The sequence below is a fragment of the Pseudoliparis swirei genome, chromosome 6 (assembly GCF_029220125.1).
Source record: "Pseudoliparis swirei isolate HS2019 ecotype Mariana Trench chromosome 6, NWPU_hadal_v1, whole genome shotgun sequence".
NCBI lineage: Eukaryota > Metazoa > Chordata > Actinopteri > Perciformes > Liparidae > Pseudoliparis > Pseudoliparis swirei.
In genome coordinates, this window is record NC_079393.1 from 2840481 (window position 1) to 2857697 (window position 17217).

At 44.4% G+C, this 17217-nt stretch overlaps 2 protein-coding genes across 4 annotated transcripts; one reads left to right on the top strand and one right to left on the bottom strand.

Moving 5' to 3' along the window:
• The first annotated feature begins 943 nt into the window (after positions 1-943).
• LOC130195263 (nuclear factor of activated T-cells, cytoplasmic 3-like) lies at positions 944-11411 on the top strand. 2 transcript variants are annotated; one of them, XM_056416705.1, is made up of 11 exons: positions 993-1099; positions 3554-3924; positions 4095-4184; positions 4256-4636; positions 4812-4977; positions 6896-7095; positions 7169-7341; positions 7719-7859; positions 8077-8132; positions 8204-8831; positions 11018-11411. In XM_056416705.1, the coding sequence occupies exons 2-11, from the start codon at positions 3629-3631 to the stop codon at positions 11116-11118; spliced, it is 2232 nt and encodes a 743-aa protein (XP_056272680.1). In that variant the 5' UTR covers positions 993-1099; positions 3554-3628; the 3' UTR covers positions 11119-11411. The 2 variants fall into 2 exon arrangements, with proteins under 2 accessions (XP_056272678.1, XP_056272680.1); XM_056416703.1 differs by having other exon boundaries at positions 944-1099; positions 3554-4184.
• Positions 11412-11494: 83 nt separating this feature from the next.
• pdcd2l (programmed cell death 2-like) lies at positions 11495-13688 on the bottom strand. Of its 2 annotated transcripts, XM_056416720.1 has the most exons (3): positions 12891-13688; positions 12440-12507; positions 11495-12385 (listed from the first exon to the last, which is right to left on the bottom strand). In XM_056416720.1, the coding sequence occupies exons 1-3, from the start codon at positions 13378-13380 to the stop codon at positions 11837-11839; spliced, it is 1107 nt and encodes a 368-aa protein (XP_056272695.1). In that variant the 5' UTR covers positions 13381-13688; the 3' UTR covers positions 11495-11836. The 2 variants fall into 2 exon arrangements, with proteins under 2 accessions (XP_056272695.1, XP_056272693.1); XM_056416718.1 differs by having other exon boundaries at positions 11495-12507.
• Between the last annotated feature and the right edge of the window lie 3529 nt (positions 13689-17217).

Consider the following 17217-nt stretch of genomic DNA (forward strand, 5'->3'; position numbering starts at 1 on the left):
GTGGCGCTCGTTAATCAATTAATGTAGAATCTGAGTAATTAATAATTAAATGTATAATTAGTTAATAATAAAAATACAAGTACTTTTACTAGAACAGAGTATTATCACTGAGGTTTTAGTACTTTTACTAGAACAATATTATCATTATCACTGAGGTATTAGTACCTGACAGTAGAGGGTATAAATACTTCTCACTGGACTGAATTGAACCTGAGAGATGACGACGCCTACTACTGACGTCATCATCGGGATCGCTAACGGTGCCTTCAGGGACACTGGGAACTATGCACTAAAATATACACAACAAAATACACAAAAGAAAGCACAATAAATTACACAATAAAATAAAATGATAACAAAAATACAATAAAAAAAGTCACAATAAAATACACAACATACACAATAAAACAATGTAAACAACAAGCAGAGCATGTTCCCAGTAAGTGAAATGTAAATAGTGTAAATAAGACACTGCAACATTAGAAACATTGTGTTAAAGGAAACGGGCAAATGTCACATTTTAAAAAGGCTAAATTACATTATTTAATTGTAATTTAAAGTTGAGAAATGATGAATTCTGATATTACAAACACATTTTACTTTAGGCTGTAAAATGCTTCAGTAATTATTGTTTGAAAAAACTAAAACTAAAAAACAAGAAGAAAATGGCTAATCTTTCTTAAACGCAAATTACAGTATTTAAATATTTATGTTCTTATTTCATTTATTTATTTCCCAATATATTTTCCTTATAAAAGAAAGAATGCGTTTTCCGAAGAGACCGTGAACGCAGCACACGGATCAACCTGGTGGAACAGAAAACACAGGAACGCAACAAGTTCACGCAACAATGTTTCTTTTCCCGTTTCCGGCGCGCAGTCACGTGGTCGCGTCATCGATGCGGGGGGGGCACTTTTAATCCGGGGGGGTCGGGGGGGGGTTAGTGGCCGTTGTTTGTTTGTTTGTTTGTTGGAGCGGAGTTGTGCTCCGGGCGGATGGAAGTGCGTGAGACGGGTTCCTCGGAGCGACAGACGGGTTGACGGGTCCATGGAGGAGCTGGACTTCCGGCTGGTGTTCGAGGAGGACGCGCGCGCCGCAGGTTCGGTTTCGGCTCACTTTCTCGTTTTCGGGCTCTTTTGGGTTTTTTTATGACAGCGGGAAGCGACCAGCTGGCGAGCGTCACACCGGAAGCGGCCTTCAAAATAAAACACCGTACGCCAACAGATCCGGAAACGTAAACGTACTTTATTAATGCTACGGTTGCTACCATATACTTCTACTACAAATGTTCTTTTTATTTATTATTTGGTCTTATCTGACTTTATGAATGGAAATAATCATTAATTAATGCTAATAATAATAATTACAGAAAAGTGGTTATCAATATAAAAGTTTTTAAAATGTTTATTTTATTTTATGTAAAATTGAGCCTTTCTTAATACATTTATTTTGTCAAATTGTCCCCATCAACCAACATAAACACTCAGACTGTATTTATGTTACTGTCCAACTCGGCTTGTATAAGTTATATTTATATATTTTATATTTAATCTCTTATTCTTAATTGCACTAATTTACATTTAAATTCTTATTATTTTTAAAACTTTTATATTCTCTGTAATTATACTGCAGATGTTGAACAAACAGCTTTTAAGTATAAGTATCAATAAAATAGTATTAAACTGTGCTACTGTTATATATTATAATATTATTATTACACAAGTGTTACTTTCTACCTGAATTACATACAACTTTATTATTATTTCACAAATACTGAGGACAGAATGATTTTTATTATCAAAGCAGAAATACTACAATATATTTATATAAATATTCAGCCAATAAAACATACATTGTGTATAAGTACCACAATTACACTGGAGAATACACACTTGGTGTGATGTGTACATTTTAATATATACAGTTATATATATTTATGTGTAGTACCAGTACGTGAATGTTTATTTACATAATTTAGAATTAATAATTAAAGGGAACGGTAAAATAAACAGAATAAAGTACAATAAACAAATTGCTGACTGCACTGTTTAAATTATTTATTATATTATTTATGTTTATAACATATACTATATTTATATATTATATTATGTATCTTTATATTATATATTGTATTATTTATCTTTATATTATATTTATATATGACATTATTTATGTTTTTATTATATATTATATTATTTATGTTTATATTATATATTTTATATTATTAATGTTTATATTATATATTATATTTATATATTATATTACTTATCTTTACATTATATATATATATCTGTGTATTTGTGCCTAGGAACAATAAAATAACCATATTTATTGTATTTTTATAATTCTTTGTAATATTATTCATATTGTCAGATTCGTAAAAGAGAACACTTGTTTGACCACGAGGACTTTATTTTGAAAACCGTAACCGGAAGTAGTGTTGTCTGACTTTCGTGGATGTGACACTTCCAGCTGTCTGCTGTTAAATTTAGGAGGTTTTTAAAAGCCAGCAGTGAACTCTGTTATTGATCACGAGAGGGGAATTATTTATTAGTTGCATATTATATAATATTTAATTTATTGCCCATCATTCTTAAATAAATTATTCTTATAAAATATGAATTATTCTCAAATCCATTTATTGATTATTAAAATCTTGTCTTTTCTTCACTCAACATCGTATTTAATTTAAATGATTCGCATCGTACTAATACATCAATAAAATACTTTTTAAAGTAAAATAACTAGTACTGTGTACTTTTACATACTTCTATCTTGTACTTTTTGTTCTTTTATACCGCCCTGTCTGTCTGTCTCTCTGTCTGTCTCTCTGTCTGTCTCTCTGTCTGTCTCACCGTCTGTCTTCTGGTCTCTCTGTCTGTCTCTCTGTCTGTCTGTCTCACTGTCTGTCTGTCTCTCCATCGATCTCTTCTTTCTGTCTGTCTGTCTGTCTGTCTCACTGTCTGTCTCTCCATCGATCTCTTCTGTCTGTCTGTCTCTCTGTCTATCTGTCTCTCTCTCTGCCCGTTTGTCTGTCTCTGTCTCTCTCTCTCTGTTTGTCTGTCTCTCTGTCTGTCTGTCTCTCTCTCTGTCTTTCTGTCTGTCTGTTTGTCTGTCTGCTTGTCGGCAGGTTTGACTTCCTGGTTTTTGTAACTGCTCTGTGGCGCCCAGCTGGTGGAGGGCATTCCCCCCACACACATACACACATATATTGCCCCCCCCCCCCCCCTTGAGAGTAGATTTCCAGTTCCTCGTTGTCTCTTCTGCTTTTTGTTGGTGTGAATGTGTGTGTATTTGTATTTGTGTGTGTGTAGTGTGTGTGTGTGTGTGTCTCCACATTTTGAATCTGATCACATGAAATGAATATTAATGTCACGTCTGCTGGATCTGGGTCTGGTCCACGGTGGTCTGGTCTCTGCTGGATCTGGGTCTACATCCAGTCTGGTTGAACATCTTCATGTTAAAGTTTCCCCTCTAAATGTCTCGGAGGACCAGCTCCTCTCAGGTCTTCCACGACCTTAACGTGTGATTCTGGTGTGGGTCCACCTCTCAGGTCCAGACCTCAGCGCTCAGACTCTGGTGGAGCAGCTGGTCGGCCAGGAGCTGCACAACTTCCCCCACCACCACCATGAGTCTCAGGGGCCCCAGTACGGCGCCCTGGGGAACCCCAGAACCTTCGACTGCCCGAGTATCCAGATCACCTCCATCGCGCCGAACAACCACGTGGAGCCGGGCGGCCACCGGGGAGCGTCGTCGGTGGGGGGGGCGGAGGGGGGTCACCCCGAGGCGTCCTGGTCCCGAGGCCAGCTCTACCTGCCCCTGGACCCGTGCTACCGGGACCCGGCGCTCTGCCCGAGCCCCTGCAGCAGCCTGTCCTCCCGGAGCTGGATGTCCGACCTCTCGTCCTGCGAGTCCGTCTCCCAGGTCTACGACGACGTGGAGGCGGCGCTGCGCGCCGCCGCCCGCCTCGCCCTGGGGTCCCCCCTCAGCCGGGGGTCCCCAATCGGGTCTCCTCTGGGGTCCCCGGGCTGCGGGGGCGGGGCCTTCGGGGTGGAGCTGTGGCAACAAAAGTACCAACATCCTTTATCCTCCAGCCCGGCGCTGTCGCCCCACCAGTCGCCCCGCCAGTCGCCCCGCACCAGCGTCACCGAGGAGAGCTGGCTGAGCCGCCGCCCCCCCTCCAGGTACGCCGGTGCCACCGTCTTTATTCACCGGGATCGAGAGCTCCTGCTAACCCGACCGTCTCCCTCCTCAGGCCGACGTCGCCCTGCGGGAAGAGGCGTCACTCCGGCGCCGACCCCCCGGCCGGCTCGCCGACCGCCCACCGCTCCCCCAGCCCCACGCCGGGCGCCTCGCCGCTCGGCTCCCTGACGGACGACGTCTGGGTGGGGAGCCCCTCCGCCGGCGCCCTGGGGCCCCTTCTGATGGCCAGCTACCAGGAGCTGGACGTCCCCTCCAAGACCAGGAGGACCCAGCTGGGCTTCCTGGCCGGCCAAGGAGACCCGGGGCTGGAGGCCTTCCTGGACTCGCCCGGCGAGGAGGGCCTGGACCAGGACGGCCTGGCGGACCTCTTCTTTGAGGTGCCCTCCCACTTCAGCTGGAACAAACCCAAACCCGGGAACCCGCCTCTGTTCAGGTCGGTGCTGGTTAGCTTAGCTTAGCACAAAGACTGGAAACGGGGGGAAACTGCTAGCCGGGTGTCCAAAGGACTTTATCTTGATCTGACATGAGTCTCCTTTCTAACTGCTCTCCGTGGAAGTGGTTTGATCCTTGTGTGTGTGTGTGTGTGTGTGTGTGTGTGTGGCCCCCAGGACCTCGTCGCCCCCCCCTCTGGACTGGCCCCTGCCCAGCCAGTATGACCAGTGTGAGCTGGAGGTGGAGGTCCAGCCCAGGTCGTACCACAGGGCGCACTACGAGACGGAGGGCAGCAGAGGGTCCCTGAAGGCAGCATCAACTGCAGGGCATCCTGTTGTCAGGGTAAGGCCACACACACACACACACACACACACACACACACATTTAGATGTTCCTTGTAACTTGACATTGGTCTTAACTCAAGAGGCACGTGGAGCATTCTAGGAATATGAGGCCATTGATATATTTACATTTATAAATAGAATATATTTACATTTACGCAGAGAATATATTTACTTTTATAAATAGAAGATATTTACATTTATATAGAAAATATATTTATATTGAGAATATATTTACATTTACGCAGAGAATATATCTACATTTATATCGAAAATATATTTACATTTATAAATAGAATATATTTATATAGAGAAGATTTTTACATTTATATAGAGAATATATTTACATTCAAACAGAGAATATATTTACATTTATATAGAAAATATATTTATATAGAGAATATATTTACATTTATATATAGAATATATTTATATTTACGCAGAGAATATATTTACATTTATAAATAGAATATATTTACATTTATATAGAGAATATATTTACATTTATATATAGAATATATTTATATTTACGCAGAGAATATATTTACATTTATATAGAAAATATATTTACATTTATAAATAGAATACATTTACATCTATATAGAGAATATATTTACATTTATAAATAGAATATATTTACATTTATATAGAGAATATTTGTACATTTATATAGAGAATATATTTACATTCAAACAGAGAATATATTTACATTTATATAGAAAATATATTTACGTTTATAAATAGAATATATTTATATTTATATAGAGAATATATTTACATTTATATATAGAATATATTTACATTCAAACAGAGAATATATTTACATTTATATAGAAAATATATTTACATTTATAAATAGAATATATTTATAGAGAATATATTTATATTTACGCAGAGAATATATTTACATTTATATAGAAAATATATTTACATTTATATCGAGAATATATTTACATTTATATCGAGAATGTATTGTCATTTATTTGGGAAACAACGATAAACACATTTAATAAAATGCCAGCGGGCTCTGTGACGTGGAGGAGCAGCTGAGGCCCTGAAGGCCTCATATGTAACCCACACCAGCAGGAGGCTATTCTGGTGTCACATTCTGTGGCTTCCTAACGCACAGCAGAGAACACAGAGAATACAGTCCATATGTCACAGGGATCAGATCAATGTTCATATTTGAGTCCCTTTTTATTTTGTTTTAATTTAGGTTTAATTTGTTTAATTTATATTTATATTATTATTTATTTTATTCGGAATTTTTTCTTTTCTTTTCTTTATTAATATTATAATTGTATTATTAGTTATTATATTTGTTTCTCGTTTGTTTCTTGTCCTAATAATAATTAGGATAGTAATAATAATATTTATTGGACTCCTGAACTGGTCATTAGCAAATAAAAAATAAATAAATTAATCTTTAACTTCTAATTATGAACTAAATGTTAATTACACAATGATTGGTTCCCTTTCAGCTTCATGTCATTACAATTTAATATGTTTGAAAATATTTCTCACTTCCTCTGATGGTCTAAATAAAAGCTGCATTCTCTCTCCTGACCACTAGGGGCGACTCCTCTGGTTGTATAGAAGTCTCAGCTTCATGTGTTAAAGCTGCATTCTCTCCCCTGACCACCAGGGGGCGGCGACTCTGGTTGTATAGAAGTCTATGCTTCATGTGTTAAAGCTGCATTCTCTCTCCTGACCACCAGGGGGCGACTCCTATGGTTGTATAGAAGTCTATGCTTCATGTGTTAAAGCTGCATTCTCTCTCCTGACCACCAGGGGGCGACTCCTCTGGTTGTATAGAAGTCTATGCTTCATGTGTTAAAGCTGCATTCTCTCTCCTGACCACCAGGGGGCGACTCCTCTGGTTGTATCTCTCATTAATCTCTAATATGGCTTGTCCCCAGCTCACTGGCTCTGCCCCTCAGCCGCTCAGCCTCCAGCTCTTCATCGGCACCGCAGACGACCGCTACCTGCGTCCTCACTCTTTCTACCAGGTGCACCGCGTGACGGGGAAGACGGTCGCCACCACGTGCCACGAGAAGATCGTGGGAGGCACCAAGGTCCTGGAGATCCCTCTGCTCCCGGAAAACAACATGGCCGCCAGGTGAGGGTTCTCCGCCCACCGGTTCCCCGCCGGCGGCCCATCAGCTGACTCCGCCTCTCTCTCTGCTCCGCAGCATCGACTGCGCCGGCGTCCTGAAGCTGCGGAACGCCGACATCGAGCTGAAGAAAGGGGAGATGGACATCGGGAGGAAGAACACCAGGGTGTGTGTTGTGTTCAGGGTCGCCGTCCCTCAGCCGGACGGACGGGCGCTGTGGCTGCAGACCACGTCCACGCCGGTGGAGTGCTGTGAGTCAACTGTGAAAACACTTTTTATATACTGTATGTTATATAACATTTTAAAATGTTTAATTTTGAAATAATTCATTATTTAAATTGTTTAATTTTTAAATGGTTTAATTTGTAAATGTTTTTAATTGTTTAATTTTTTTATGTTTTTAATTGTTTGATTTTTAAATGTTTTTAATTGTTTAATTTTTAAATGTTAAATTTTTTTTTTTTTATATTTCACATTTTTTTAATTTAAGATTTTTAATTTTTAAATGTTTAATTTTTAAATGTTTAATTTTGAAACATTTTATTTTGAAATCTCTCCTTTTGAAACGAGGCGAGCAGGAAGTTGGTTCCCCGCTTCCTGTCCGAGTCTAACCCTCCTGCTCCTCCAGCCCAGCGCTCCGGTCAGGATCTCCCTCTGGTGGAGAGCTTCAGTCCCGCCAGCTGCTCCGTTGCCGGGGGAGACGAGCTGCTCATCAGCGGCACCAACATCTCCACCCAGTCCAGGGTGGTGTTCACGGAGAAGGGCTCCGGTGAGGAGCTTCACCTCCTCTGACCTTTGACCTCACATCCTCTGTCCTCTAACCTCTGATCCTTTGACCTCACATCATCTGACCTTTGACCTCACATAGTACCAGGACCAGATAGAACCAGCATCCATGTAAACCAGTGAGGAAAGAACGTGGTAATGTTCATAGGATCATTTCCCTGATGAGACGTTTGTTGTTGTTTGTTTGTTGTTTGTTTCAGATGGAAGGCCTGTGTGGGAGATGGACGGCAGGGTGGTGCCGGAGAAGAGCAGCTCGGTGAGTTGAGAGCAACAGGAAGTGAAGCTGCGCGGACAGGAAGTGAGGCCTGCCGTGTCTCTGTGTTCCAGACCCGCCTCCTGGTGGAGGTTCCTCCGTACTGCAGGAAGACCTCCGAGCCGGTCCCGGTCCAGTTCTACGTCTCCAACGGGAAGAGGAGGAGGAGTCTGCCGCAGACCGTGACCTTCCTGCCCGGAGTCGGGCGCCGCCCCCCCGCGGTCAAACAGGAGCTCTGGGAGACGGACCGCGTCTCCCACAATGCACCTGGCCAGCAAGCGCTGGGACCGGACCTGGTTTATTACGACTCCCGGGACGCCCCGGTGCATTGTGGTCCTCCCGCGCAGAGCGCGCCTCGTCTCCATCACCCCCCTCCGTCCTCTGTCCCCCCTCAGACCTCCATGCTGCCCCCCCAGACCTCCTCAGTGGCGCTCCAGGCCTTCACCGCCCCCCCTCAGGCCTCCATGCTGCCCCCCCAGACCTCCTCAGTGGCGCTCCAGGCCTTCACCGCCCCCCCTGGTGCGACTCGGAGGGGAGAGCCCTCCCCCCTGGGGTCCAGAAGAGCTTTTGAGACCCCCGCTGACCCCCTGAAGGACTCTCAGGCCTCGGGACCGGCGCTGAGGGTCAAGCGGGAACCGGACGACGGTCCACATCTGGAACATCAGGAACATCAGGGCCTCCAGGAGATCACGCTGGACGACGGTGTGTGTGTGTAGTGTGTGTGTGTTTAATAATAGTCGCTTGTTGCTGCTTCAGTCAGCAAACAGCAGCTGTCCCCCCCCCTCTTTAACCTTGATCTTTAACCAGTGAAACTGATATTAATAAACTTTATGAATAAACTTTATTTAGAAACGCTTCAAGATTCCGAACCAAGGAGATCAAATGAAGAATATTTAGGAATAAAAAAGCAATTAAAATGTTTTGAAGGTTAAAAAGTTACCCTTTAACTTTGATACTGCCACTAATAATTATAATAATGATTAAAATGCATAGATGACAAATGTTTCTATTTAATCTGATTAAATATATTAGAAATATTTATATAAAATATTTAGATTTAATGTGATTAAATATAAATATTTCAATTTAATCAGTTTAAATCGAAATATTTAATCTTTTAAATGGAAAAAAATAAAGTTTTAAAAAGAAATCACTTATATATTTATTTATTTAGATATTTTTACATAAATCCAAAAGTTGGCTTTGTAAGACGATTATAAGTAAAAATACTAAAACGGGTCCTTGTTCATTCGGGGGCGCCGGCTGTCCGAAATTTAAGAAATTCCCCTGGCCGGGATGTGAACCCAGATTATTGTTGGAAGGATTGTTTGAGTTTACAGCCTATATAACAAAATACAGAAAGTGGGCTTTATTGGGGTACAAGTAAAGTTAGGTGAAACGTCTCCGTTCTCCTCTGTGTTCATCTTTATGGTCTTTAGATCATCCTGGAACAAGATTGAAGTCGATCGGACTAGTTTTGTGAGAGGAATCTGTAAATCTATAACGGCAAAAAATGAAAAATTCAAGCAACAAATGACAAAAACTGCCAAATTTGGCAGATTATTGTAGCGCCCCCTAGTGTTCAAATCGCACGAGACTTTCTGCACATGTTACAGCAGGGGTTCCCAAACTTTTTAGGCCACGCACCCCCTTCTACATCCCGACCGGGTTCACGCCAGTGGCGTCCCTAGGCTAAAAAACATCCGGGGCTAAAGCTAAAGCCCCGGATGTTTTTTCATTAGCCCCGAATGTTTTCAACCAAAAAAAAAAAAAGATTTGGTACACAAGTGGTTAACACCTCCAGGTCGCACGTGACGTCATTCACCCAAAATGTGTATATTCTTAAAACAGCGGAGTCAGACTGGCAGCAGGCGCACGTAACAGCAAGCTGCTGTCTGAGAGTGTTTCTATGTCTACAAATTTCGCTGCTTCACTCTTCTGGGCTAAGCCCAGCGCCGCCGCTCCCATAACGCGCATCGCTCTGCCGTGATACGCGCCCACATCCGCGCGCACCCCCCCCCCCCCCCCCCCGTCCCCCCGTCGACAACGCTCGCACTGGCTAAGCCCCGGATATATCCAAATCCTAGAGACGCGCCTGGTTCACGCACCCCCAATCCCCCACACTTTTTCTTTTTTTTTGCTCCGAGAAGAGTTGTTGACGGGGGGGGGTGGGGGGGGGGTGCTAGTGAGAGTGTGCTCACCTGTGTTTTCTTAATTAACATTCGGGGCTTTAGCCTAGGGACGCCACTGAGTCTCACGCTCAATGCGTGACACTTGAGAGCCCTGAGAATGTTTCATATTAATTATTACACTATTAGACCGCCATTACATTTTTCCTCTCGCGCACCCCCTAGAGACAGCTCGCGCACCCCCAGGGGTGCGCGCACCACACTTTGGGAATCCCTGTGTTACAGGATGCAATGTGCACATACACTGCAAGTTTGGAGTGATTAGTCCCAATAGCATATAAATTATGAGCTATTGAAAAACAAGACACGCCCCTAAGAGGCTCATTGGTCCATATAATCTTAACACAATGAGATATCAAAGACGTTTGATAGAGTAGGTCAATCATGTGGACGTGTGAACATTTTTATTTAATAAAAATAAAACAATAAAATAATGTCAAAGAAGTTGCTTGTTTAATTTAACCAATCTTTTTAAAAACTAATTTCCAAAGCATAAAAATTCCCTTTTAAGGTATTTTTCTTTTTCAGCGTGGCTCTAAAGGGCTACATTACCCATGAGCCTCAGCGGTCATTGCGGTTGAAGAAAAAGAAAAAAAAAGAAATTTTCAAAAATATTTCATGTTGAAGAAAATAAACTTCTTTAGATTTCATCTGGTGTTTATTTAATAACATTATTTAATATTTCTGTTTGTGTTGCAGTGAGCGAGATAATCGGCCGAGACATCGGCAGCATCCGGTTCGACCAGCTGGACCAGTACCACGAGCTGGACCAGTACCACCAGAACCACGGGGCTCCGTAGACCACTTCTCTTCATCTTGGACAAAAACAACCAAACTGATCCTCAAGTGCCTGAAGAGAACCAATCAGAAGCCTCCGACTGAAGCCCCTCCCCCTCAGGGCGACTGCCTCAGGGATTATTAACGGGACTCGAAAACCAAAGACGCTGTTTTAGTTTTGTAAATCGTTTTAGGTTGATAGAATTGTAAAAAACAACAACAAACAAGAGGGCTGAAGGTCGACTGTTGCGTAATCGGAAAACAATCGACGACGTCGTCGCAGCTGAAAATAAAATCAATATTTATTGGCCTGTTATTTTTGATACTCTGGATCACTTACACCTGGTTTACATGCCCCCCCCCCCCCCGGAGTGAAGGTTGAAGTAAACAAAACAAATATCACGTTGAAATAAATCTTTTATGAAAGCGCTGAGCGTTTATTTAAAACACAAAGTATCGTCCTGAGGTCAAAGGTCACGTTTCTATGACACACCAGACTCATAGAAACATGTGACCATGTTCTCACAGGAGTACTTCTCGTACTCTGAGTGTGTACAAGTACCTCAGACTGCTGGCCCTTTAAGGCACTTGGGACTCCGTGTCCTCGTTACAAAGGTCAAAGGTCAGCGTGGCTAGGAGAGCTGAAGGAGTGACTAAAGGTGACATTAAACATGTCTCCTCTGAAACTGAAAAGATTTCCACAAAAAGAAGATGTGCAGCGGCAGGTCCATCTGAACCGGGTCATTTAAAGAGATGCTGGTCCGGGTCGGGCTGAACCAAGCAGAACTCCTCCACAGCCGGTCCTGAACCTGATCCTGGTCCCTGAGTCCAGCAGCTGCTCCTGCAGGTGTACACCAGCACCGTCCCAAACTCCAGCTCTTCCTCCTCCTCCTCCCTCTTCCTCCTCCTCAGCAGACTGACCAGCGCCGGCATCAGCTGCAGCTCGAAGGTCCGCGCTCCGCCGCAGGAGGCGCACGGCGGCGCCGCGTCTCCGGCGCGCGGCTCGGAGACGAAGAGCGGCTTCCCGCCGCGCCGGTAGCGAAGGATCTGCTGCGGGCAGAGCGAGATCTTCTTCATGAACCGGGAGAAGACGGCGTCCCCGTGTCTCGCCCTCGTCTTCTCGTACTTCTCCCCGCCGCCGCCGCCCTCGTCCTCCAGCCCTCCCGCCGCCACGCCCTCCCGCCCCTCGTACTCCCTCAGCAGGCGGCGGGCGTGCTGCAGCTCGTCTTCCTCGCCGTACAGATCCGCCTCCTCCACCACGCTGATGAAGAACGCCCGCAGGACCGGGACCTCCTGCTGGGAGTCCAGGACCGGGACCTCCTGCTGGGAGTCCAGGACCGGGACCTCCTGCTGGGAGTCCGAGTCCACCAGGCGGAGGACCTGAAGCCGGCGGCTCACGTCGGTCTCGCCAGCTACAGAGAATAAAAGTGTCACAAGAATAATCACATCCACTAAGCATGGGAGCAGACAATATTTATATCTATATATAAATATTTATTTATATAGATTTATAAATATAGATTTATATTTTAATATATATATATATTTAAAATATAAATACATTTATATATATAAATATATATGTATATTTCAGAAATACATATCTAAATATATATTTTTATAAATTTATTTTAAAAATATATTTATATATAAATAAAAATATATGTATTTATATATATAAATAAATAGACATATATATATACATTTATAAATATATATATTATAAACATCCAAAAAAGATATATATGTATAAAATACACATTATTTATATAGTTTACTTTGTTATATTGCTCACCTTCTGTATGGGGAGCGGCTGCTACCTCCTTTTCCACACCTCCTCCTCCTCCTCCTCCTCCTCCTCCTTTCTCCTCCTCCTCCTCCTCCTCCATCCCCCAGTCATCAGCGGTGTCACACCACTCTGTGGCCGACCGAGGGGCCTCCTGAGCCGGGGGCGGCCTCTCCTCCTCCCGCTCCTCCTCCTCCAGACTCTGAGAGCGGAGCACCTTCCAACAGTCCGACCTGCCGCTGCACGCGGCGCGCGTGCACGCGAACAGGTGGAGGTTCCGGTGGTACGGCGAGGCCTCCAGGGGGCAGTACACCTGCACCACTTGAGCCAGCGGGCCCCCGCAGCGGCCGCAGAGGGGGGACTTCCGGAAGACGCCCGGGGGCCAGTCCGGGAGACCCCCCACCTTGTTGGTCCGGAACGAGGACCCGTGTCGCTGCGGGTCCACCTCCGCGTCACAGAGACCGACCAGCGTGGACTCCGGGGCCGCCGGGGACGCCATCTCTCCGCCCGACAGACCGGAAGTGGTCCTTCATCAAAATACTACCGCCGAGTTTTAAGACGTAAAAAACTGATCATATAATACAAATACATCTAAGCGACTTTAAATATATGATTCTAAAATATATAAAAATATATATAAACATAACAAAGTGGTGAGCGTGACGAATATTAATTTAATTTGAGAATGGTTCCCACCGGAACGTCTAATTTGAGTCACTAAAAGTAACAGGATTGAGGGTCACGTCACATCCGTTAAACTACTTTTTGTATTTAAGCTTATTTATATCTCAGATAACCATAATGTCACACCTTCAATTACTTCAATAATGTATTCATTATAATTAAAAACGTATTTATAACATAGTTATAGTTTAAATTATTATATTCATCATATTATTTATCGTCACATTGTGTTGGACGTCCGTCTGACTTCTTTTTTTAAGATTATATAGAAATGATAAAAAAATATATATAGAGATAAAATATAGAAATATAGATTAATCACAATGACAGAAAATAATCAACAATAATAATCAAATCGCAATGAATAAATAAATTGCACTGAAATTAAATTAACATAAATACAAGTTGTTTATTGACCACTAGATGTCGCACTTTCTACTTTTTTCAGCAGATATAAATAAAACAATTAAATGAAGGCGGTAAACGTTGAGATGAATCTCCATGGTAACCGGCAGCCGTAGGAAGCCTTTGAAGTTGTCTGCAGATGGTCCTTCACACAGAGCTTCATGTAACAGTTATGAACATTAAAATAAGATTTCACTGCAGCTTTATGTCTGTTTTTAAATCTCTTAAAATCCATGTTCATATCTGCTGCACAGCCACTTCCTGTTTACAAAGAACTAAATGTTATCTTTAATGTTTTAATATCCCACGGTCTCCAGATTGTTTTGTTTTATTGCAGCCTTTAAAATCTAATTAATATTTCATGAAAATTTAATGTGACCATCATCCTCAGAGACCTTTGACCCCGTGACCTTCTGTCTGACTCCGCCCACTGAGCGCAGACAAGAAGTGGAGTGAACTGATGATGCTCAATGACGTGTTGGTGTTTGTTCTGGCGCCCCCTGTGGACTAAAGTGGTAGTGTTGGTTCTGGCGCCCCCTGTGGACTAAAGTGGTACTGTCCCTTTAAGATGCATTCTTCTTGGTCAATACTCCATCGAGCGGCCGATAAAAAGGAACATCGATCTCATAAAATAAATGAAACCAGAGGAGTGTCCAGCAGCGTCTCGTCCTCGAGCAGCAAATCAATAGAAATTAATTTTTAGATGAGGAAGATTCTGTAAAAAGATTGTTTTAAACTCCTAACAAATCCTACAGAGTGCTGCTCGCCATGAACCCCTCTTCCTCATCCCTCTTCATCCTCTGAAGGGCTCAGTGTGTGTGTGTGTGTGTGTCTCACTTGTCAGATGATGGTAGATATCTGAATCCATAATGAAGACGGAGGACGAGTCGCTGAGTAACGACTCTTCATGGATTGGTCAAACAGACCATAAAGCAGGGGATGCTTTAGGGGCGGGGCTACAATGTGATTGACAGGTCATTGTTTACAGTCCCATTCGGAGGCAGGACAGGAAGTGGAAGTTCTTCTATACAACCACAGGAGTCGCCCCCTGGTGGTCAGGAGAGAGAAGCTCTCACTCATCCTCGTGTTCGCCGTGCGCTCTCCGAGAAGTACGATCTCTGGAAGTGAAGACGAGGAAAAGAAGAAGCCGTCTAAATCTCTGAGGTCCTCTGAAGCTCTCGGAGGAAACAAAATCACAAAAGTCCAACAGAGGACACAAGGACACAAGGACACAAGGACACAAGGACACAAGGGCACAATGATATGCAGACACAAGGACAGGAGGAAACAAGGATGCAAGGGCACAAGGATACAAGGGCACAAGGACAGGAGGACACAAGGGCACAAAGACACAGGAACACGAGGAAACAAGGAGCCCGTTAGAGAAGCGCAGCGTATGGGATGGAACCCCCGCCCTACGAGTGGTACGGCCCGTCAAGCAGCGCTCACAGGATAACATGGCCGCCGTAAACATGGCCGTGTTTACAGGACCAGAAGAAGAACACAAACGCATTGATATGAAGATGAGGTCAGGTGAAGGAGGAGAACCAGAAGGAGGAGAACCAGAAGGAGGAGAATCAGAAGGAGGAGAATCAGAAGGAGGAGAACCAGAAGGAGGAGAACCAGAAGGAGGAGAACCAGAAGGAGGAGGATCAGAAGGAGGAGAACCAGAAGGAGGAGAATCAGAAGGAGGAGGATCAGGAGGAGGAGGATCAGGAGGAGGAGAATCAGAAGGAGGAGGATCAGAAGGAGGAGGATCAGAAGGAGGAGAACCAGAAGGAGGAGAACCAGAAGGAGGAGGATCAGAAGGAGGAGAATCAGAAGGAGGAGAACCAGAAGGAGGAGGATCAGAAGGAGGAGCACCAGAAGGAGGAGAATCAGAAGGAGGAGAACCAGAAGGAGGAGAACCAGAAGGAGGAGAACCAGAAGGAGGAGGATCAGAAGGAGGAGCACCAGAAGGAGGAGAATCAGAAGGAGGAGAATCAGAAGGAGGAGAACCAGAAGGAGGAGGATCAGAAGGAGGAGGATCAGAAGGAGGAGAACCAGAAGGAGGAGAACCAGAAGGAGGAGAATCAGAAGGAGGAGAACCAGAAGGAGGAGAACCAGAAGGAGGATCAGAAGGAGGAGAATCAGAAGGAGGAGAACCAGAAGGAGGAGAATCAGAAGGAGGAGGATCAGGAGGAGGAGGATCAGGAGGAGGAGAATCAGAAGGAGGAGGATCAGAAGGAGGAGGATCAGGAGGAGAACCAGAAGGAGGAGGATCAGGAGGAGGAGGATCAGAAGGAGGAGAATCAGAAGGAGGAGGATCAGAAGGAGGAGAACCAGAAGGAGGAGAACCAGAAGGAGGAGGATCAGAAGGAGGAGAACCAGAAGGAGGAGAACCAGAAGGAGGAGAACCAGAAGGAGGAGAATCAGAAGGAGGAGAACCAGAAGGAGGAGAATCAGAAGGAGGAGGATCAGGAGGAGAACCAGAAGGAGGAGGATCAGAAGGAGGAGAACCAGAAGGAGGAGAACCAGAAGGAGGAGGATCAGAAGGAGGAGAACCAGAAGGAGGAGAATCAGAAGGAGGAGAACCAGAAGGAGGAGGATCAGGAGGAGAACCAGAAGGAGGAGGATCAGGAGGAGGAGAATCAGAAGGAGGAGGATCAGGAGGAGAATCAGAAGGAGGAGGATCAGGAGGAGGAGGATCAGGAGGAGAACCAGAAGGAGGAGGATCAGGAGGAGGAGGATCAGAAGGAGGAGGATCAGGAGAAGGAGGATCAGGAGGAGGAGAATCAGAAGGAGGAGGATCAGAAGGAGGAGGATCAGGAGGATCAGAAGGAGGAGGACCAGAAGGAGGAGGACCAGAAGGAGGAGGATCAGAAGGAGGAGGATCAGGAGGAGAACCAGAAGGAGGACCAGAAGGAGGCGCTTCGTCCTTGAAGAGGAGCGTCGTCTCGACACGCGAAGGCATTTAGGATCTCACTGCTTGTGAATCTCCTTGGCGCCGGTTTAACGGACCGAGCCGACGCCTCTCATCATGAAAGGATTCACGGATCCTCGGATTGACCTCCAGAGTCTGGAGTCGGTTCCTGAGACGATGAGACTGTGAATTAAAACATCTGAAGGTTCATTAAGCGACATTTAGCTAAGTAGCGTTAGCGCCTGGATGCTACGCTAGCTCCTGTGGTTGAAGTCACGCGTACGATCCGACACTACGAGCAGGAAGGTTAGATTTACGCTTTATTGTTCATGTTCTTCAGTTTGA